We start from the raw sequence: 23,150 nt of genomic DNA on the forward strand, positions 1-23,150 counted from the left end.
CACACTGTGGCAGAAACCCACCAACACGTGCTGAAGTAATAGGAGAAAAAAAACCACAAAGGTGAACTCTGGAATCAGTGAGTTCTGGGGATTTGAGAACTGATTCTGTCTTGACTATCCAACTTAATCCTACAGGGCTATTAAAACGTTCATCTGTCTCTCAAAAACCTTAATCCTCCCCAAACACATAGCTGGTGCACATGTCTACAACTGCCTAAATAATGAAAGGCAGTCACACTGTCTGAGCTGTCATTACAACAGCATTCCAGCTTTTCACTTGAAACTGAAAACAAGTGCAAAGCCCTGCAGTTCAAAGTCATGTTATGTCTGAACATCCTGGTTTTTCTTAGCATTTTTCACAGTTTAGGTGTCTGAAAATAACCAATTAAGTGATCTCAACACAGGTTTTTGTTGAAGTGTAAAAACAACAAGAGGTTGCATCATTGATTTCAGAATTTCTAGACAGGCACTCTGAGGGAGTGAGGCTCTTACATCTCTAAGGGAAATGAGATGGTGAGTTTGGTGATTCCTGCGGGAAATTGTAATGCACAGGATCATGATCAACTCAATGAGAACAACATTCCTCTGTTTTCAAATGGCCATTTAGTCTATTGTAGCAAAACTGATTAACCCTTTTTAATGCAAGTCATGGAGTTTCCAAATGCATTTTACAAGGAAAGACAAATATTTACCATTTAGATTTACTTTATTAATTATGATTGCCAAGCAAAACTAACCAGACAATTTTGTGTTATTTGCAAATGCCACATCTGCTTCTACAAGGCTTCTTTTTTTCAGCTTATCAGGTGCCCCTGGTACCCATTTATTAGAAGTTTTTAATGATTTTTGCCAAAACCCAAAAAAGCAGATGCAAACCAGCCCGAGTGTGTTACAGCAACCACTGTGACCTAAATAACTGTGTGGTGAAGCTGAATTTGGACAATCACACTGACCTGTTAGTTCGATCCATTTGCATGAGCGGTATGTGTGGGAGATTTAAGACTGCATTCCGTCCCGCAGCTCTAGGGGTACAAGCAACCGAACTCAGAACCGGGTCTAAAAGTGTGCGTCTGAGCACAGCTCGGATCGTCAGCACACACAGCAGTTTGAGCTTCAAAGCAGAAATGTCGCTCAGTCCTTAGAAAACATTCAAACAATCACGCGGATTTGTGTTTCCAGTCGTGTCCCGACTAAATAAAGGCTGATGTTATTCTTACATGTTTACGTGCAGCCAGCAAGCAGCACCACCCAAAGCTAATGTTGTTAGCCCGTGTTAGCATACTGCTAATCCTGGCTTCGTTCAGAAAAAGCACTGACCACACGGATTAAAATTCAAATGATGAGCGAACAGGTGTTTCATAATAACCGTAACATTATTAAAAGCACGTTTAGAAGATCATCTCGTATTTTACCGAGCTGACATGTCAATGTATATAGCCGCTCGGCGCTGTTTAACATTGTTTTGTATTGAATTGTTACATTCAATAAAGTTTGAAAAAAAAGCCGCTCGGCGGAATTTATGTCCTTCCGGTTTTCAAACCCTACTGCGCATGTGCGAATGATTTATTCCGACGGAAAGTGTGACATTTTTCTGGGCCCATGTACACGGTTGGATTCTAATCTGACCATTGATCCCATCAAGATATTTTGTACATGTAACCGCGGCTTATGGTGTCGACGCGCAACGTGGCGGGGGCGTGGCATCACGATGGTGGTCTCTCCATCGGGATGTCAGTCACCCATCACGATGGACGATGATATCGTCCATCGGCACAACCCTAGTGCTTATCTTTACATATTCTGTATCAAAGCAGCTTTAATTGCCTAAAAGACATGCTAGGGTTGTAATTGTTGATTTTAATGCTTATTTAATCAGTTCCATCAAACAGTCTGTGCTCCTAAATAGAAAAACTGAGACAAACATGAATGGAAAACCTGATTCTTTCTGCTCTGGCACATTCAGAGATTTTTATATCCAGTGATGTCCTACATTCTATGTTTGAACACAAAAATGCTGCTCTATTTTCACAAACAAACTGGTAATTAACAGACTATTTAAAATGAATGTTAAAAGGCAGATGACACAAACAGTGGTTTGTATGTTTCAAACTACACCAAGAAGAACAAAGTAGCACATTTGGGCCACATAAACGCCACCCGTTAAATTGTATCATGTCAATAAAAAATGTTTTTTAAGGGATTCTATGATAAAAAAGCTTTTAAAACATGTTTGTCCTCAACATCTGTAGGCATCCTTAAACACACTGAGTCTTGTTTGTTTTTTTCTTCTACTCGGTCTAATATTTTGTTTTGTAAAAATATTATTTTATTTAAATATTTTTTGTTATTTGATTTGATTTTAATATTTATTAGAATTTATTTTGTTTGTTAAGTTTAGTGGGGGGTTTTAGAGAACACATTGAAAATTGTGTTTTTAACATGTTCTTGAGGCATTTTTCTTAAGATGGAGGACATTTATAAATAAAATTAAGATTAAAATTGCATTTCTGAGTATTTCTTCATATGAATCGTGAATCAGGAGCAAACAAAAGAATGTCTCAAGCTTCCCGCTGCGCTCTATTCCAATGCACTTGCAGACAAATAGATCCATGTACGTCTTTGTTTTCCTTGTCTTAGCTGGGCTCAAAACTATACAGCTGCATTGCTCCAATATTGCTTGCCATTTTTGTTGCACCAGTGAAGTTAGGTTGGGGGTGTGAGGGGCTGTAGGCTAGCGGGAGAACATGTAAACAAGGGATGATGGGAAACTCTGTGCAAACTTTCCCACAATCCAGAGGTGAATTTTTAATGGACAACTGCTGCTTTGAAGAAACCCTGTCCCAGAAAATGACAGGTTTTTTTTTTTTTGTTTAGCCTAAAAATGGCATAATTGTAATTAAAAGACCGCTGGCGATGCTTTTAAAATACACTAAAAGATTATTCGAGAAGGACTTTACAGGGCACATCGATCTGCCTTAATATTTTATGTCTATGAGCCAGTAAAAATTTCATCTATTCTAATATTATCACAAGTGGGAAAAACATACACATTAACTGTTGGTCATCATGAAGCTGAGCCAGATGTGGTTGAGCCATTTTAAAACTTCAATAGGGACAATTGAACTTGGATGTCTTTACTTTAATTTCAGATTTACACCAAAAATGAAATGTTGATGTGGTTGACTCAGTAGAATAAATACAGACTGTTCTCCTTTTGGCTATCAAAAACAAAAACATGCTGTTATGCTATAAATGTTGTAAAACAAACCAATAATTTTCTGGTGGTGTAATTTCCTGCAGTCCCAAAGAATGTACATGTTATGTCCAAAAACAGTCAGTCTTTATGATGATTCACACACCTCAAAAAGGAGAGGAAGTGTACGTATCATCTGCCTCTGTGTGTACTGCATGGGGGTGGACAATGCAGTTTTTCTCAGTGACGCCTCACCAGTGAGCTGAAGGGCCCTGCATAATGTCGACATTACAACTCCAATAATCCACAGCTGAGCAGAACATATAGATTTTCCTCCCACACCTCATTTAGGAATTACAATCTTTTCCGACACAGATCTAGTGTTAGTTTTCAGTCACTTTTGCGTATATTACTATGAAGTCACAAATCCTTAATGTGAATTATCTTTTACACCCAGTTCTGTTGTTGAAATTGCAATGAACTCTATGAAGAAAAACCTCTGATACTAAAGGATTATGGCTTCAGGCCCACTTTTACATCCTGGTGCAGGAAGGAGAGGCCGACTTTGAAACTTTTAATAATAGTTCTCAACACAGCGATCACTCTGATCTCAGCCCTCACTCTCATAACTCTTCTATAACTGGATTACAAACAGTGTTGGAGTAAATATCTGTCCTGAGTGGTCCCATTAGAGTGTTTTCAACATCATGGTATAAACTCCTAAAGGCACTTAAAAAACGCAGACATGCATGCTCTGTTCAGACATTGCCAAAGCCCATAGGTCCCTAAGAGAGTGTTAGGGTTACTAAATCACAAAGGGTTGTTGATTAGGACAGTTGTTGTTTTTTTAATACAAGGGTTTGATTTCTTTTTGCTAATAATGCTCATGTCTATGCAAACACCAGTCTTCTTTTTTCTTTACTTTGGGATGACTGAAAAACAAAACAAAAAACTAGAAGGAGCTTTTCCAGAAGAAAATGCAGAGTTAAATGCTATATTGGTGAATGAAAATGAAACTTAAAGGGTAATAATTGGCAACAATAAAAATAAAATACCAGTGCCGGGTATGGAACCATTGTGAGCTTCTGCACCAAGGGTTCCCTATGTATTTCAATGGAGGCAAACATCCTGGAAATCCTGGAATATCTTGAAAAGTTCAAGGATTTGAAGGACCAAAAGTCATAGTTGGAAAAGGCTAAAAGAGCCGAACATTTTAATAGTTGAATGGTAAAAATAGCTGAAAAATTGTAGAAGGATTTCAGAACCAAAAAAATGGCGTAAGATAATATAATAAAGAAGGAGAAACAGGAAAACAATGGGTTAAATGCTTTATGGCATTCAACCAATAATACAAGTTAGAGTCAACATAAATCGATGTCAACCTTGAATATTCACAACCTGGATGAATACAAACACTTAGTGAGGTAACACCTGTGTTCAGGTGGTTTTATCTTTACAGGAGTGTGCACTAAAGTTACTGAATGTGAAACCTTTGTGCCATTAAAAATTGTATTTATTCATCTTACTTTGGATCCCGAGGGCTGTTTGGGCGGCTGTTGGTGCGGAGTCTGATTTCTGTGCCACCTGGTGGTCGCTCTGGTCCTGAACCTGGGCTCACCCGTCTGTCATTAACATAATATTACCATCAGAACCTCTGTAAGAGGAGGAGACACCAACACCAGCAAAGGAAAGAGCACAGTTTCACATTAACACTTTTATCCCTTTTCAGGATAAAATACGTAGAACTGCAAATATTACACACACCCATACCATTTTTATGTTGGCCAATTTTCCTTAGTATTTTATTTTTACTGCTCTTATAAGTTATATCGTAGCTTTTTTTTTTTTTAAATGGTACCTTATTTCATTACTTTTGTTTCATAATTAGGTCTACCAGCACTTTGTTGTAAATGCACTTCAAATAAAAAAATGTGACCTTGACACACAAAGATAGGATGAGAGAATTGTAGAAGTGTATCTGATCATATTTTATCCTTAAAGCAGGAGCACACTCATTTTCTAACCAGATCTCATCTTAATTACATTCTGCTGATCTGGAGTTTGTCATTTCACCTCATTGATTGTTATCGTTTGAATCATAAAGCCATTTTTTGATTGTTGCTCACAAGTTGGAAGTCATAGAAGAAAAGACATGGGGGTAAAAAAGGCAATTAAAAAATATTTGTAACTAATCCTTGTGGAGTATGTGCACCTGACTGTCAGAAATATTCACGTAAGCTATAGGTTTTATATTTATTGACTGTCTAACAGTGAAAAGGGAAGTTAAGTTCACTCAACATGCATCACATCAGGTGCACCTTGGTTCTTCTGGGGAAGGATCCTGTGCAACTCCATTGGTTTGTGCCGGGCTGTGGTTAGGGCTGTTCTCTGGACTGATTTCCTCCTTTGTGCCAGTGGTGGGTGCCAGCTCCATGCAGGCCCTGACACCCTCCCACTGCTGTGCTGCATTTCGAATAGCAAGGCGCCGTTTCTCCTTCATGAAAACAACGTCAAGACACAGACAAGGTTTCAAACAACAATGATCTTGTGAGGAATTCAGTGACAATAAACCCAAGGAGATAAAAGGAAAAAAAATTGCCATCATTTGTTTAAAACATTTTTCTTCACACATTCAATAGAACACAACAAAAATGAAGTCTTCAGTGGTTAAAAAAAATAAAAAATAAAAATCACCATTTCTGAGTTGTCTGTCTAAAATAGATTTAACTTTAATAGTAGCAGTGTTTTGAGCCATATGAAGTAATTAATTGCAGGCCTAAGAGTTTTCTTCCTATGGCTTTGACGTAAAGGGCATCATTTCTAAGGGCTGGGAGGATTAGCTGGCATTAGATTACTGATGAACAGTAGGCTCAGCACAAAGTCCAAGCCCCTTAAAGACTGAAAACATGACTACAAATGTTCAAATGTGCAGGGGACCAAAAAGTGTTTGTCATTCAACAATTCTGTAAGTTGTTCTACCTAAGAAGATGAGATAGATGTGTAATGTTCATCATACTTAACTGTGAGAGACAGGATGTTCAAAACAATCCAGGAAATCACACCGTTTGATTTTAAGGGATTTATTTATATAATGGTGCGGAAAATAAGTATTTTTAACCAACAAATAAGCAATAGTTCCTTCTGTCACAGATATGTTACTTCTTGAAGAAGCTCCTCTACCTTCTACATGTTACCTGTCTAAATGCCACATGTTTGAGGTGGTTATCTATATGGAAAGAAAACACCCGTCTACTACACCCTTAAACAGTCAGACTGCAACCTCTTCACTATGGCCGAAACCAAAGGGCTGTCTAAGGACACCAGGGACAACATTGTAGACCTAAACAAGACAGGGATGAATCAATCTACAATCAACAGATTGGTGTAAATATATAAATTCTTGGAGAAATTATTGGATCACTGACAATCTCCCTCCACCTGGGGCTCCATGCAAGATCTCACCTGATGGGTGACAAGTGATCTTGAGAACAGTGAAGAAACAAAAGAGATCTACACAGGGCAACTGGTCAATAACCTGAAGAGAGCTGGGACCACGTAACATAAACATAAACGGTTAGTAACAAACAACGTCACAGATTCTACAACTCAAAGGCCGCCCTGTTTCAACCAGCACATGTCCAGGCCTGTCTGATGTTTGCCAGACACCATCTGGATGATCCAGAGGAGGACTGAGAGAATGTTGTTGCTTTTGAGGAGATCTGCATGGAAGTCTGGACCAAAAAAACAACTACAATGTGTGCAAACCTGCTGACCATTTACAGAAAACCAGGGTTACATTACAAAGTATTGAGGTGAACTTTTGTTATTGACCAAGTATTTGTTTTTTGCACCATTATACAAACAAAGACATTACAGACCTTTCACATCTTTTAAATGACAAATTGCAGAATCAATGACTAACACTGTATAAAAGATAAAACAAAATAATCTCCTCCAACTTAACTTATACATAAAAAGTGGCCCTCCAAAGTTAAATTAGTCATATTTGTTATTTGTGATGAGAATATAAAGCTAAATACATATTAAGTGTGTGGTTTTAATGAGGTATGGAAAATTTAAGGACATTTACAGTTGGAAATACAAAGATTTGTGCAAAAAGTGCAGAATATTGCTGAACATGACATGACACTAAAAGCAGAGCATGTACACCATTTTTGTAATTGGCTAATTAGGGCCCGAGCACGGAGTGCAAGGACCCTATTGTAATTCGAATGTTTATTATTATTAGGGCCCGAGCACGGAGTGCAAGGACCCTATTGTAATTCGAATGTTTATTATTATTATTAGGGCCCGAGCACGGAGTGCAAGGACCCTATTGTATCTGTTAGGTTTATTATTAGGGCCCGAGCACGGAGTGCAAGGACCCTATTGTATCTGTAAGAGTTATTAGGGCCCGAGCACGGAGTGCAAGGACCCTATTGTATCTGTTAGGTTTATTATTATTATTATTATTTTTCTTCTGCCGGAAGAATCGCATTTTTGAGGCCTTTAACATACCCCAAAACTCACCAAATTTGGCACACACATCAGGGGTCGCGAAAAATTTCGTATTTTATGAGAAATTGGCATGGGTGCGCAAAAATGGCTCGACAGCGCCACCTACAGTGACTTTTGTCCCGACGCCCCGCATACGCTTTAACGTACAAGCTTGATTTTTTCAGGGCATGTTCATCAGATGGAAACCTACAAAAAAGTCTGTAGGTACCAAGCTGTCAGTCGCACAGGAAGTCTGCTATATTGATGTCAATATGTCATTTTTGCTCTATTTTGGACATTTGCAGGCCTCCTTCTAGAACGAACTCCTCCTAGAGATTTGTGAATAATGACTCCAAACTTTGGTTTTGTAAACTAGACACATGTCCGATGTTAAATTGCAAAGCTTTTAAGTTTTTACAGAAGTTTGTGACCGTGGCGGCGCGTAGAAATTCGACGTTGTTTCGAAAACACGCCATGAAAAGAAAAATGGCCATAACTCAGCCATGCATAATCCAATCTGATCAAAAATTGATATGCATGATTGTAGTCTGACTCTGAACACATCTGCAGTGAAAGAATCTGGAAAAAGTGTAGCGCCACCTGCTGGCAAGAGGAAATGACATGTTTGACTTGGAGCATCACTGCTCCGAGTAGGATGAGCCGACACACCTGAAAATGACGTCCACCTGTTGAAAAGCCATTGAAGTTTACTCTGACAAAAAACCATAACTTTCAATGCGGGGGTGTGGTCGTGACAGAGCGGCAAAGTTGGACATCTCGCTATGCACACAAAAGTTGCTCTCACGTGCACATTCCTTGTCCAATCTCACTGAAATTCAATGGATATGATGAAGCTTCTATTCTGAACCCATGGATATGACAATCTTGGACGAGCTCTATAGCGCCACCTAGTTATTGCATTGGGCACATTCTGCCCTGTATTTTCTCTTTGCTTTGTCCGATGTGCATGAAATTAAAACTGGAGATACTCAGAAGGGTCCTCTCTCATCATGTAAAGTTTCATGGGTGTACACCTGACGGTGCCTGCGTAACAGGAAGTGGTCGATTATGTGCACCCAAATAATAGAAATTTATTATAAATCAGCCGTTTGTCTCAGGAAGCTGAGATTTCAGAATTAGATGCCTTTAATAACCTCCAGCTTTGATATGTAACACTATAGGGTCTACGAGAAACTTCATCACTTGATTTTTTTAATGAAATTTTGGACTGAACAAAGATTTTTAGCATAAATTCTGTTTAGGTTATCAGCACCAGGAATTCAACTTTCATAGGCATTTATGTGCTACTGCTTCCTAAAAAAATTCAGAATGATTGAAGTTACAGGTGAAATCTTAGAGAGCATTACATCCAAAAAGGTCCGAAAACGTCTTTTTAGGCAAAACTACAAACACCTATTTTTTTTCATAACTTAATCATCATATATCAACACCATTTATTTTTTCAAATGTAGGGATCTGTGTTTGCTGCCTTCCATATTTTTTTCAGAAGTCCAGGTGAAACAGATGATTTTAAAAAAATCCTGATTCATCCCAAAACCTGTGCTTTTTCCGTCTGGACTCCAAACAAGTGTGTTTTAAAATTACTTATGCTTCAAATATCCACACCAAGTTTCACACGCATATAGCGGAACATGTCTAAATGCTTCTTGAATATTCTTTACAGATATAAAATGAACTGGTCAACTGTAGGATGTCATTTCCTCTTACATGCTTAAGTCTTTTCCTCATGCTGCAGCCTGCTCCTCAATCATCCCTGTTGCTGGAGTCAAATTTCACCCCCCCCCCCCCCACACACACACACCAGCTGCCAGTTCATATGCTAACTAACCCAGAAGTGAGGTGACAAGAGTTTAGACACAAGAGGGAGGGCAGACTGCTTTTTCATTTGTTTTGTATGTCTTTCATAGATTTTTATGAATAATCATTGCTTTTCTAGTCATGTAAAATGCAATTAACCTAATATTTTATCTTTTTTTTTTACAAACAAAACATATGAATGTGCTCCAAAACAAAACCCAACTCTCAGTACAGTTCTACAGATGTAACATAAGACTTAGACAGTAAATGTCTCTTTTATCCTTTTTTAATCAATGCTGCAACTTCTTTTCCTTAATATAAATCCAATGAAATTAAACTACAAAACCAAAAAACACAACGTATAGCAAATTTCTCTAAATAAATTATGTGTATATACAATATGTAGCACTTTTAAACAAAATAATAACAAATCCTTCCAATACAAGCACAGAAAAATGGAACACAAAATTTAAAACCCAAATTTGAAATGGCAATTTTAAAAAGATAATTTTTTCAGCCTGCTAAAAGTGCACAATTGTAAAAGCTCTTTTATATAGACAACTGTTTGGTTGCTTAGAGCTCTAAATATAAAAACAATGCCTTTATGGACGTGGCACGGATGGCACGGATGTTCAGCAGGGTAAACCCCAGGAAAGCGGCGGGACCTGATGGAGTTCCCGGAAAGGTTCTGCGGGCCTGCGCCGATCAACTCTCCCAGGTCTTCACAAAAATCTTCAACCTGTCGCTAGCTCAGGCTTTCATCCCTGCTTGCCTGAAGTCATCCACTATCATCCCGATACCCAAAAAGTCCTCATCCACAGCCTTCCTCACGGACTTCCGCCCAGTTGCACTCACTGCTGTCATCACAAAGTGTCTGGAGCGGCTGCTCCTGGGACACATCAAAGACTCCCTCCCTCCAATCTTCGTCCCCCACCAGTTTGCTTACAAAGCAAACAGATCAACGGATGATGCCATTTCCATCACCCTCCACACTGCGCTGAGCCACCTGGAACACAGAGACACCTACGCCAGGATGCTCTTTGTGGACTATAGCTCAGCCTTTAACACAATCATTCCTGACATTCTGGTCAACAAACTGTCTGAACTAGGACTCCACCCACTCACCTGCTCGTGGATCAAGGACTTCCTGACAAACAGACCACAGACAGTCAAACTTGACCCCCACCTCTCCTCCACCCGGACGCTGAGCACAGGCTCCACACAGGGATGTGTGCTGAGTCCTCTGCTGTATACACTGTACACAGCAGACTGCAGACCAGCCCACACCAGCAACACCGTGGTGAAGTTTGCAGACGACACTACTGTGGTGGGGCTGATCTCTGGGGACGACGAGACGGCCTACAGAGACGAAGTCCTGAAACTCTCAAGGTGGTGTCAGGCTAATAACCTCATCCTGAACACCACCAAGACCAAGGAGATCATCCTGGACTTCAGAAAAAACAGAACAGATCCACCCCCACTCTACATCGATGGAAACTGTGTGGAGAGGGTCCACAGCTTCACCCTCCTGGGCACCACCATCTCTGCTGACCTCACATGGTCTAACAACACCATGACTGTCATCAGGAAGGCCCAGCAACGCCTGCACTTCCTGAGAAAACTTAGGAGGAACGACGTCAGCCAGGAGCTGCTGGTAACGTTCTACCGCTCAACCATTGAGAGCATTCTGTCCTATGGCATCAAAGTGTGGTTTTCCCACTGCACTGAAGCAGAACGGCAGAGTCTCCAGAGAGTGGTAAAGACAGCGCAGAGGATCATCGGCTGCCCCCTCCCCTCACTGAAGGACATTTACCAGTCTCGCTGCCTCAGCAGAGTGACTAGCATCACCACTAACTCCACCCATTCTGCTTTCCCTCTGTTTGAACTGCTGCCCTCTGGAAGGAGGTACAGGTCCATCAGAACCAGGACAAACAGACTAAGAAACAGCTTTTTTCCACAGGCAATTATCATACGGAATGCACATACGTCCACCAACCACACCTCACTCTAATTTTACTACAATGCGTGCAATATCCTGACTGTCTAACCGGGTCACTGTGCAATAACTTGATATTTATTAAGCTGTGCTCACAGCAACTCATGTAATTCCATTCTATTTTATTCACAAATATTTAATATTTAACAGTTTCTGTCCATATTGTTCATTTTTTGTTAAGAGTTGTAAATACAGTATTTCTTTTTCTATTCTATTTTTATTTTTATTTTATGTAACTCCTTCACTCCAAGGCTGCTGCAATTTCATTGTATCCCCATGTACAATGACAATAAACGATTCTGATTCTGATTATATCACTTAGACACAGATGGAGAACCATATCAACTGGATTGGTAACAGCAACAACCACCGACCAAGCCGGCAAGCCCTGGCAGAAAAGATCCCCACAAGAAACACTGCAGGCTGTTCCATAAAAAATATAGTTTTACCATTGCCTTGCAGATCACAGTTGAAGTGGTTTAGTTTTCCTAAAAAAATTCAGAATGATTGAAGTTACAGGTGAACTTTTAGACAACATTTGATCCAAAAAGGTCCGAAAACGTCTTTTTAGGCAAAACTGCAAACACCTATTTTTTTGCATAACTTATCTTTCAAATATCAGCACAAAAAAATTAAAAACGGTAGGGATCTGTGTTTGCTGCCTTCCATATTTTTTTCAGACTTAAAAGTGTAACAGATGATTTATAAAAAATCCTTTTTCATCCAAAAACCTGTGTTAAATCTGTCTAGACTTAGTATTAAAAACTCTCCAAGATGAATGTGCCTGACTCCACCTGCAGGTGGATCACAGACTTCCTGACGGACAGACAGCAGTATGTGAGGCTGGGGAAGCTCGTCTCAGATACTCGGACCACAAGCACCGGATCCCCCCAGGGCTGTGTCCTTTCACCCCTGTTACTCTCCCTGTACACAAACAGCTGCACAGCTGGTCACCTGTCTGTCAAACTCCTGAAGTTTGCTGACGACACCACACTCATCGGCCTCATCTCTGACGGAGATGAGTCGGCCTACAGGAGTGAAATAGCCAGGCTGGTGTCATAGTGCAGCGCTAACAACCTGGAGCTTAATGCTCTGAAGACAGTGGAGATGACAGTGGACTTCAGGAAGGCCCCAGCCCCCCTCCCCCCTGTCATCCTCTGTGACTCCCCGGTGACCTCTGTGGAGTCCTTCTGCTTCCTGGGAACCATCATCAGCCAGGACCTCAAGTGGGAGCAGAACATCAGCTCCATCACTAAGAAGGTCCAGCAGAGGATGTACTTCCTGAGGCAGCTGAAGAAGTTTCACCTCCCTGAAAAGATGCTGGTAGACTTTTACACCGCCATCATCGAATCCACCCTCACGTCCTCCATCACAGTCTGGTTCGCTGCGGCCACGGCCAGAGACAAGGCCAAGCTGCAACGCGTCATCCACTCAGGAGAGAAGGTGATCGGCTGCCACCTCCCGTCTCTCCAGGAGCTGCACATCTCCAGGACCTGGAGGCGGGCAGCCAGGATTGTAGCCGACCCATCTCATCCAGGACATAATCTCTTTCGGCCCCTCCCTTCTGGCAAGAGGCTCCGGTCCATCAGGACCAGGACCTCGCGCCACAAGAACAGCTTCTTCCCCACTGCAGCCAGCCTGCTGAACAGAACCCCAACTCCCCCAGGTGACCCCCCCGCCCACCAAAGGACTGTCGGTGCCACTTAATGGCCCCACCATCCCAGCCCATCTGTGCTCCCACTTTACTTCACCTTACTCTACTGTATATAGTGTGTTGTTGTTGTTAACTTAATTTTTAACTTATTCTTAATTGCACTATACACCAAGTCAAATTCCTCGTTTTGTAAAGTGCGCTCTACTGAACCTGGCAATAAAACTTTTTCTGATTTCTGATTCTGATTCTATTAATCATTGTTTTTTATTCATTCAAAATGCAATTAAATCAATATTTTATCTTTTTTCTTTTCCTTTTTCTTTTTTTTTTATCTCTTATATCCTTTTTTATAATCAATGTTTGAACTTCTTTTCCTTTCTATTGTCATGGTTTCAGTTTGTTGTCTTGTTTTTCGCTTTAGTTCTTGTTCTGTCTTGTTTGGTTCTGTTTCCTGTTTTATTTTGAAAGGTTTCCTGTCTTGTCATGTTTCTTGAGTTTTACTTCCTTTGGTCCCCATCTGCCCTAATCGTGTTCACCTGTGTCTTGTCTGCCCTGTCTGTATATAAGTCTTGTCTCTGCCTTCCTCCTGTGCTGGTCCATTAACTTCTGCTCATGTTGATCACGTCTTCTTGTCTGGCGTCCATGTCCCTTGCCATGCCACAGTAAGTTTTTGTTTTTAGTTTTGTCATCCTGCTCTGCAGCGCTTTTTGTTAGTTAAATAAACCCACTTGCCCTGAACCCGTTTGCCTCCCGTCTCTGCGCCTGGGTCCTACCTGCTCTCGAGCCTCCCCCCCACACGACATCTATACATCCAATGAAATTAAACTACAAATCAACAAACACAACTGATAACAAATGTCTCTAAAAAATGATGTGTATATTTGCAGAATCTTAAAAACACCAAACAAATAACAAATGCTTCCCAATTAAAGCACAAAAAATGGAACACAAAATGTAAAACCCAAGTTAGAAATTGCAATTTGAAAAAGATACTTTTTTCAGCAGCTTTTCAAAATCAATCACCAATTCTACTCTTCTGTGGATGAAACAAAGAACTCCAGAACAATGAAGCCATTTCTCTAAGTCTCTCTCACCTTCAGTTTTAAACAAGGTCTGTGAAAATCCACCATACATTGGTCACATGAACTCAGAGACCTGCTAAAAGTGCACAATTGTAAAAGCTCTTTTATATAGACAACTGTTTGTTTGCTTAGAGCTCTAAATATAAAAAAAATGCTTTTCTATCACCTAGACACAGATGGAGAACCATATCAACTGGATTAATAACAGGGTGGCATGTTTAGAGAACATGAAGCTGTCCATCACATTTTTGACCTAAACATGTAAACACATCCTTGGCTCTGCGGTTAGGAAATGGTATTTGGGAATCTCTTTATACCAGGAGCCAGCCTGGCCATTGGAACATCGCCACAGTGCCCATCCAGACTGGGACAGCAACGGGGTCCACTTCAGAGCCGTGAGCTGCTGTGTTTAACTCCAGCTGTCCCAGCAAGGTAGACAACTGCAGCAACATCCACTGACCAAGCTGACAAGCCCTGGCAGAAAAGATCCCCACAAGAAAAACACTGGCTAAGGCAGGCTGGTCAAAAAAAAAATAGTTTTGCCATTGTCTTGCAGCTCGCAGATCAAGTGGTTTAGTTTTCCAGTAATGTCAGTCAAGAATGCAAGTTCAGATTCACAATGTTCATATTCACCATATTCAACAGACATCTCCTCCAATAGCACCTTAAAAATCCTGTGCTGTTTTGCTTTGCAGCTGAGGTTGTTTACGATTTTCAGAATAAGAGTCATTATATGTCCAGAGCCAATCACTTCTGCACATAAGGCCTGCTGGTGAATGACGCAGCAGTAATGCAGACATTTTGGAAAGTCTGGGTCAGCTTTACAGTGAGTGATGAAACCTGTTTGTCTATTGATCATAGCAGGAGTCCCATCTGCAGTCACTGCTACCAGCTTTTCTAATTGTACCTTTTTCTGCACAAAAACTCCTTCACCGTGTTATACATTTCAACTCCTCTTGTAGTTGTCTGTTAGGGCAGATGTGTCAGGAGTTCTTCTCTTGTGGAAACCAAAAGCTATGCTGTACTGTTGCCGTCCACAGACTCATCACACTGGACGTTAACCACCTGCACTTTGCAAGATCCCGGTCCAGCTAATTGGCCAAGTTATCAGACATAGCTGACACTCATCTAGACATTGTAGTGGAAATTGAATGAGTTCTATTGTTCTCATCCTTAGGGACAGTGATAGCAATTATCATCATTGCTTGAATTTTTTTCATGCTATATGCAAAAGTCTTTGTCCCTTAAGGCAACAGATTACAGCCCCCCCCCCCCCCCCCCAGGCTGCTGTCGTATTAACAATAGCTTGGAGCTCCAGAATGGACAAGAAAAAACGACGAGAATGGCTCGAGCAGGGCGTTGCTCACGGGGCGGTCGCTCGTGCCGTGCGGTCGCACGTGCTCGGGCCCGCTAAATGCTACTTGTAGCTTTAATTATTATTATTATTCTTTTTCTTCCGACGGAAGAATCGTCTTTTTGAGGCCTTTAACATACCCCAAAACTCACCAAATTTGGCACACACCTCAGGAGTCGCGAAAAATTTCGTATTTTACAGGAGATTGGCATGGGCGCACAAAAATGGCTCGACAGCGCCACCTACAGTGACATTTGTCCCGAGCCCCCGCATATGCTTTAACATACAAGCTTGATTTTTTCAGGACATGTTCATCAGATGGAAACCTACAAAAAAGTCTCTTGGTACCAAGCTGTCAGTCGCACAGGAAGTCGGCTATATTGGTGTCAATATGTCATTTTTGCTCTATTTTGGACATTTGTAGGCCTTCTTCTAGAACGAACTCCTCCTAGAGATTTGTGAATAATTACTCCAAACTTTGGTTTTGTAAACTAAACACATGTCCGATCTTAAATTGCAAAGCTTTTAAGTTTTTATGGATGTTTGTGACCATGGCAGCGCGTCAAAATTGGAGGTCGTTTCGAAAACACGCCATGAAAAGAAAAATGTCCATTACTCAGCCATGAATAATCCAATCTGATCCAAAATTGATATGCATGATTGTAGTCTGACTCTGAACACATCTGCAGTGAAAAAATCTGGAAAAAGTGTAGCGCCACCTGCTGGCAAGATGAAATGACATGTTTTACTTGGAGCATCACTGCTCTGAGTAGGATGAGCCGACACACCTGAAAATGACGTCCACCTGTTGAAAAGCCATTGAAGTTTACTCTGACAAAAAACCATAACTTTCAATGCGGGGGTGTGGTCGTGACAGAGCGGCAAAGTTGGGCATCTCGCTATGCACACAAAAGTTGCTCTCACGTGCACATTCCTTGTCCAATCTCACTGAAATTCAATGGATATGATGAAGCTTCTATTCTGAACCCATGGATATGACAATCTTGGACGAGCTCTATAGCGCCACCTAGTTATTGCATTGGGCACATTCTGCCCTGTATTTTCTCTTTGCTTTGTCCGATGTGCATGAAATTAAAACTGGAGATACTCAGAAGGGTCCTCTCTCATCATGTAAAGTTTCATGGGTGTACACCTGACGGTGCCTGCGTAACAGGAAGTGGTCGATTATGTGCACCCAAATAATAGAAATTTATTATAAATCAGCCGTTTGTCTCAGGAAGCTGAGATTTCAGAATTAGATGCCTTTAATAACCTCCAGCTTTGATATGTAACACTATAGGGTCTACGAGAAACTTCATCACTTGATTTTTTTAATGAAATTTTGGACTGAACAAAGATTTTTAGCATAAATTCTGTTTAGGTTATCAGCACCAAGAATTCAACTTTCATAGGCATTTATGTGCTACTGCTTCCTAAAAAAATTCAGAATGATTGAAGTTACAGGTGAACTTTTATTCAACATTTCATCCAAAAAGGTCCGAAAACGTCTTTTTAGGCAAAACTACAAACACCTATTTTTTTTCATAACTTAATCATCATATATCAACACCATTTATTTTTTTAAATGTAGGGATCTGTGTTTGCTGCCTTCCATATTTTTTTCAGAAGTCCAGGTGAAACAGATGATTTTAAAAAAATCCTGATTCATCCCAAAACCTGTGCTTTTTCCGTCTGGACTCCAAACAAGTGTGTTTTAAAATTACTTATGCTTCAAATATCCACACCAAGTTTCACACGCATATAGCTGAACATGTCTAAATGCTTCTTGAATATTCTTTACAGATATAAAATGAACTGGTCAACTGTAGGATGTCATTTCCTCTTACATGCTTAAGTCTTTTCCTCATGCTGCAGCCTGCTCCTCAATCCGCCCTGTTGCTGGAGTCAAATTTCACCCCCCCCCCCCCCCCCCCCCACACACACACACCAGCTGCCTGTTTATATGCTAACTAACCCAGAAGTGAGGTGACAATAGTTTAGACACAAGAGGGAGGGCAGACTGCTTTTTCATTTGTTTTGTATGTCTTTCATAGATTTTTATGAATAATCATTGCTTTTCTAGTCATGTAAAATGCAATTAACTTAATATTTTATCTTTTTTTTTTTACAAACAAAACATATGAATGTGCTCCAAAACAAAACCCAACTCTCAGTACAGTTCTACAGATGTAACATAAGACTTAGACAGTAAATGTCTCTTTTATCCTTTTTTAATCAATGCTGCAACTTCTTTTCCTTAATATAAATCCAATGAAATTAAACTACAAAACCAAAAAACACAACCTATAGCAAATTTCTCTAAATAAATTATGTGTATATACAATATGTAGCACTTTTAAACAAAATAATAACAAATCCTTCCAATACAAGCACAGAAAAATGGAACACAAAATTTAAAACCCAAATTTGAAATGGCAATTTTAAAAAGATAATTTTTTCAGCCTGCTAAAAGTGCACAATTGTAAAAGCTCTTTTATATAGACAACTGTTTGGTTGCTTAGAGCTCTAAATATAAAAACAATGCCTTTATGGACGTGGCACGGATGGCACGGATGTTCAGCAGGGTAAACCCCAGGAAAGCGGCGGGACCTGATGGAGTTCCCGGAAAGGTTCTGCGGGCCTGCGCCGATCAACTCTCCCAGGTCTTCACAAAAATTTTCAACCTGTCGCTAGCTCAGGCTTTCATCCCTGCTTGCCTGAAGTCATCCACTATCATCCCGATACCCAAAAAGTCCTCATCCGCAGCCTTCCTCACGGACTTCCGCCCAGTTGCACTCACTGCTGTCATCACAAAGTGTCTGGAGCGGCTGCTCCTGGGACACATCAAAGACTCCCTCCCTCCAATCTTCGTCCCCCACCAGTTTGCTTACAAAGCAAACAGATCAACGGATGATGCCATTTCCATCACCCTCCACACTGCGCTGACCCACCTGGAACACAGAGACACCTACGCCAGGATGCTCTTTGTGGACTATAGCTCAGCCTTTAACACAATCATTCCTGACATTCTGGTCAACAAACTGTCTGAACTAGGACTCCACCCACTCACCTGCACGTGGATCAAGGACTTCCTGACAAACAGACCACAGACAGTCAAACTTGACCCCCACCTCTCCTCCACCCGGACGCTGAGCACAGGCTCCACACAGGGATGTGTGCTGAGTCCTCTGCTGTACACACTGTACACAGCAGACTGCAGACCAGCCCACACCAGCAACACCGTGGTGAAGTTTGCAGACGACACTACTGTGGTGGGGCTGATCTCTGGGGACGACGAGACGGCCTACAGAGACGAAGTCCTGAAACTCTCAAGGTGGTGTCAGGCTAATAACCTCATCCTGAACACCACCAAGACCAAGGAGATCATCCTGGACTTCAGAAAAAACAGAACAGATCCACCCCCACTCTACATCGATGGAAACTGTGTGGAGAGGGTCCACAGCTTCACCCTCCTGGGCACCACCATCTCTGCTGACCTCACATGGTCTAACAACACCATGACTGTCATCAGGAAGGCCCAGCATCGCCTGCACTTCCTGAGAAAACTTAGGAGGAACGACGTCAGCCAGGAGCTGCTGGTAACGTTCTACCGCTCAACCATTGAGAGCATTCTGTCCTATGGCATCACAGTGTGGTTTTCCCACTGCACTGAAGCAGAACGGCAGAGTCTCCAGAGAGTGGTAAAGACAGCGCAGAGGATCATCGGCTGCCCCCTCCCCTCACTGAAGGACATTTACCAGTCTCGCTGCCTCAGCAGAGTGACTAGCATCACCACTAACTCCACCCATTCTGCTTTCCCTCTGTTTGAACTGCTGCCCTCTGGAAGGAGGTACAGGTCCATCAGAACCAGGACAAACAGACTAAGAAACAGCTTTTTTCCACAGGCAATTATCATACGGAATGCACATACGTCCACCAACCACACCTCACTCTAATTTTACTACAATGCGTGCAATATCCTGACTGTCTAACCGGGTCACTGTGCAATAACTTGATATTTATTAAGCTGTGCTCACAGCAACTCATGTAATTCCTTTCTATTTTATTCACAAATATTTAATATTTAACAGTTTCTGTCCATATTGTTCATTTTTTGTTAAGAGTTGTAAATACAGTATTTCTTTTTCTATTCTATTTTTATTTTTATTTTATGTAACTCCTTCACTCCAAGGCTGCTGCAATTTCATTGTATCCCCATGTACAATGACAATAAACGATTCTGATTCTGATTATATCACTTAGACACAGATGGAGAACCATATCAACTGGATTGGTAACAGCAACAACCACCGACCAAGCCGGCAAGCCCTGGCAGAAAAGATCCCCACAAGAAACCCTGCAGGCTGTTCCATAAAAAATATAGTTTTACCATTGCCTTGCAGATCACAGTTGAAGTGGTTTAGTTTTCCTAAAAAAATTCAGAATGATTGAAGTTACAGGTGAACTTTTAGACAACATTTGATCCAAAAAGGTCCGAAAACGTCTTTTTAGGCAAAACTGCAAACACCTATTTTTTTGCATAACTTATCTTTCAAATATCAGCACAAAAAAATTAAAAACGGTAGGGATCTGTGTTTGCTGCCTTCCATATTTTTTTCAGACTTAAAAGTGTAACAGATGATTTATAAAAAATCCTTTTTCATCCAAAAACCTGTGTTAAATCTGTCTAGACTCCAAACAAACATTTTTTTATGGTAACTTATGTTTCAACAATCGACACCAATTTTCACACACCTATAGCTGAACATGTCCCATAGCTCCCTGAATATTTTCATAGATATAAAATGAACTGGTCATTCTAACATCTAGCATTCTAACATCTAACATCTTACATGTCAAAGCCTCTCTCAGCCTGGCTCTGCTGAAGGAGTCGTGTTACAACCCCGCCCCCTCCTGCTGGGACCCCTGCTTCTATGTAAATTAGCAAGCAGTGAACAGAGAGATGAGGAGTAAGAATGGCCATTACTCAGGCATGCATAATCCAAAGACAGCCAGTTAAACACTGAAAGACATATTTTTTCGGTATGTCTTTCATACATCTTTAGTATTAAAAACTCTCCAAGATGAATGTGCCTGACTCCACCTGCAGGTGGATCACAGACTTCCTGACGGACAGACAGCAGTATGTGAGGCTGGGGAAGCTCGTCTCAGATACTCGGACCACCAGCACCGGATCCCCCCAGGGCTGTGTCCTTTCACCCCTGTTACTCTCCCTGTACACAAACAGCTGCACAGCTGGTCACCTGTCTGTCAAACTCCTGAAGTTTGCTGACGACACCACACTCATCGGCCTCATCTCTGACGGAGATGAGTCGGCCTACAGGAGTGAAATAGCCAGGCTGGTGTCATAGTGCAGCGCTAACAACCTGGAGCTTAATGCTCTGAAGACAGTGGAGATGACAGTGGACTTCAGGAAGGCCCCAGCCCCCCTCCCCCCTGTCATCCTCTGTGACTCCCCGGTGACCTCTGTGGAGTCCTTCTGCTTCCTGGGAACCATCATCAGCCAGGACCTCAAGTGGGAGCAGAACATCAGCTCCATCACTAAGAAGGTCCAGCAGAGGATGTACTTCCTGAGGCAGCTGAAGAAGTTTCACCTCCCTGAAAAGATGCTGGTAGACTTTTACACCGCCATCATCGAATCCACCCTCACGTCCTCCATCACAGTCTGGTTCGCTGCGGCCACGGCCAGAGACAAGGCCAAGCTGCAACGCGTCATCCACTCAGCAGAGAAGGTGATCGGCTGCCACCTCCCGTCTCTCCAGGAGCTGCACATCTCCAGGACCTGGAGGCGGGCAGCCAGGATTGTAGCCAACCCCTCTCATCCAGGACATAATCTCTTTCGGCCCCTCCCTTCTGGCAAGAGGCTCCGGTCCATCAGGACCAGGACCTCGCGCCACAAGAACAGCTTCTTCCCCACTGCAGCCAGCCTGCTGAACAGAACCCCAACTCCCCCAGGTGACTCCCCTCCCCCCCCGCCCACCAAAGGACTGTCGGTGCCACTTACAGGCCCCACCATCCCAGCCCATCTGTGCTCCCACTTTAATTCACCTTACTCTACTGTATATAGTGTGTTGTTGTTGTTGTTAACTTAATTTTTAACTTATTCTTAATTGCACTATACACCAAGTCAAATTCCTCGTTTTGTAAAGTGCGCTCTACTGAACCTGGCAATAAAACTTTTTCTGATTCCTGATTCTGATTCTGATTCTATTAATCATTGTTTTTTATTCATTCAAAATGCAATTAAATCAATATTTTATTTTTTTTCTTTTCCTTTTTCTTTTTTTTTATCTCTTATATCCTTTTTTATAATCAATGTTTGAACTTCTTTTCCTTTCTATTGTCATGGTTTCAGTTTGTTGTCTTTTTTTTCGCTTTAGTTCTTGTTCTGTCTTGTTTGGTTCTGTTTCCTGTTTTATTTTGAAAGGTTTCCTGTCTTGTCATGTTTCTTGAGTTTTACTTCCTTTGGTCCCCATCTGCCCTAATCGTGTTCACCTGTGTCTTGTCTGCCCTGTCTGTATATAAGTCTTGTCTCTGCCTTCCTCCTGTGCTGGTCCATTAACTTCTGCTCATGTTGATCACGTCTTCTTGTCTGGCGTCCATGTCCCTTGCTATGCCACAGTAAGTTTTTGTTTTTAGTTTTGTCATCCTGCTCTGCAGCGCTTTTTGTTAGTTAAATAAACCCACTTGCCCTGAACCCGTTTGCCTCCCGTCTCTGCGCCTGGGTCCTACCTGCTCTCGAGCCTCCCCCCCACACGACATCTATACATCCAATGAAATTAAACTACAAATCAACAAACACAACTGATAACAAATGTCTCTAAAAATGATGTGTATATTTGCAGAACCTTAAAAACACCAAACAAATAACAAATGCTTCCCAATTAAAGCACAAAAAATGGAACACAAAATGTAAAACCCAAGTTAGAAATTGCAATTTGAAAAAGATACTTTTTTCAGCAGCTTTTGAAAATCAATCACCAATTCTACTCTTCTGTGGATGAAACAAAGAACTCCAGAACAATGAAGCCATTTCTCTAAGTCTCTCTCACCTTCAGTTTTAAACAAGGTCTGTGAAAAGCCACCATACATTGGTCACATGAACTCAGAGACCTGCTAAAAGTGCACAATTGTAAAAGCTCTTTTATATAGACAACTGTTTGTTTGCTTAGAGCTCTAAATATAAAAAAAAATGCTTTTCTATCACCTAGACACAGATGGAGAACCATATCAACTGGATTAATAACAGGGTGGCATGTTTAGACAACATGAAGCTGTCCATCACATTTTTGACCTAAACATGTAAACACATCCTTGGCTCTGCGGTTAGGAAATGGTATTTGGGAATCTCTTTATACCAGGAGCCAGCCTGGCCATTGGAACATCGCCACAGTGCCCATCCAGACTGGGACAGCAACGGGGTCCACTTCAGAGCCGTGAGCTGCTGTGTTTAACTCCAGCTGTCCCAGCAAGGGAGACAACTGCAGCAACATCCACTGACCAAGCTGACAAGCCCTGGCAGAAAAGATCCCCAC

At 41.5% G+C, this 23,150-nt stretch overlaps 1 protein-coding gene across 3 annotated transcripts in view; it reads right to left on the reverse strand.

Moving 5' to 3' along the window:
• lrrc49 (leucine rich repeat containing 49) overlaps positions 1–23,150 on the reverse strand; it is an 80,198-nt gene that overhangs the window by 10,829 nt on the left and 46,219 nt on the right. For all 3 annotated transcript variants that reach the window (XM_078944647.1, XM_078944648.1, XM_078944646.1), the window contains exons 12-13: positions 5,512–5,687; positions 4,720–4,815 (exon numbers count right to left, since the gene is read on the reverse strand). In XM_078944647.1, coding sequence (XP_078800773.1) covers positions 4,720–4,815; positions 5,512–5,687 — 272 coding nt within the window. The remainder of the gene's footprint in view (positions 1–4,719; positions 4,816–5,511; positions 5,688–23,150) is intronic.

Source organism: Oryzias latipes, chromosome 3 (assembly GCF_053564925.1).
Source record: "Oryzias latipes strain Hd-rR chromosome 3, Olatipes_Hd-rR_3.1".
Lineage (NCBI taxonomy): Eukaryota > Metazoa > Chordata > Actinopteri > Beloniformes > Adrianichthyidae > Oryzias > Oryzias latipes.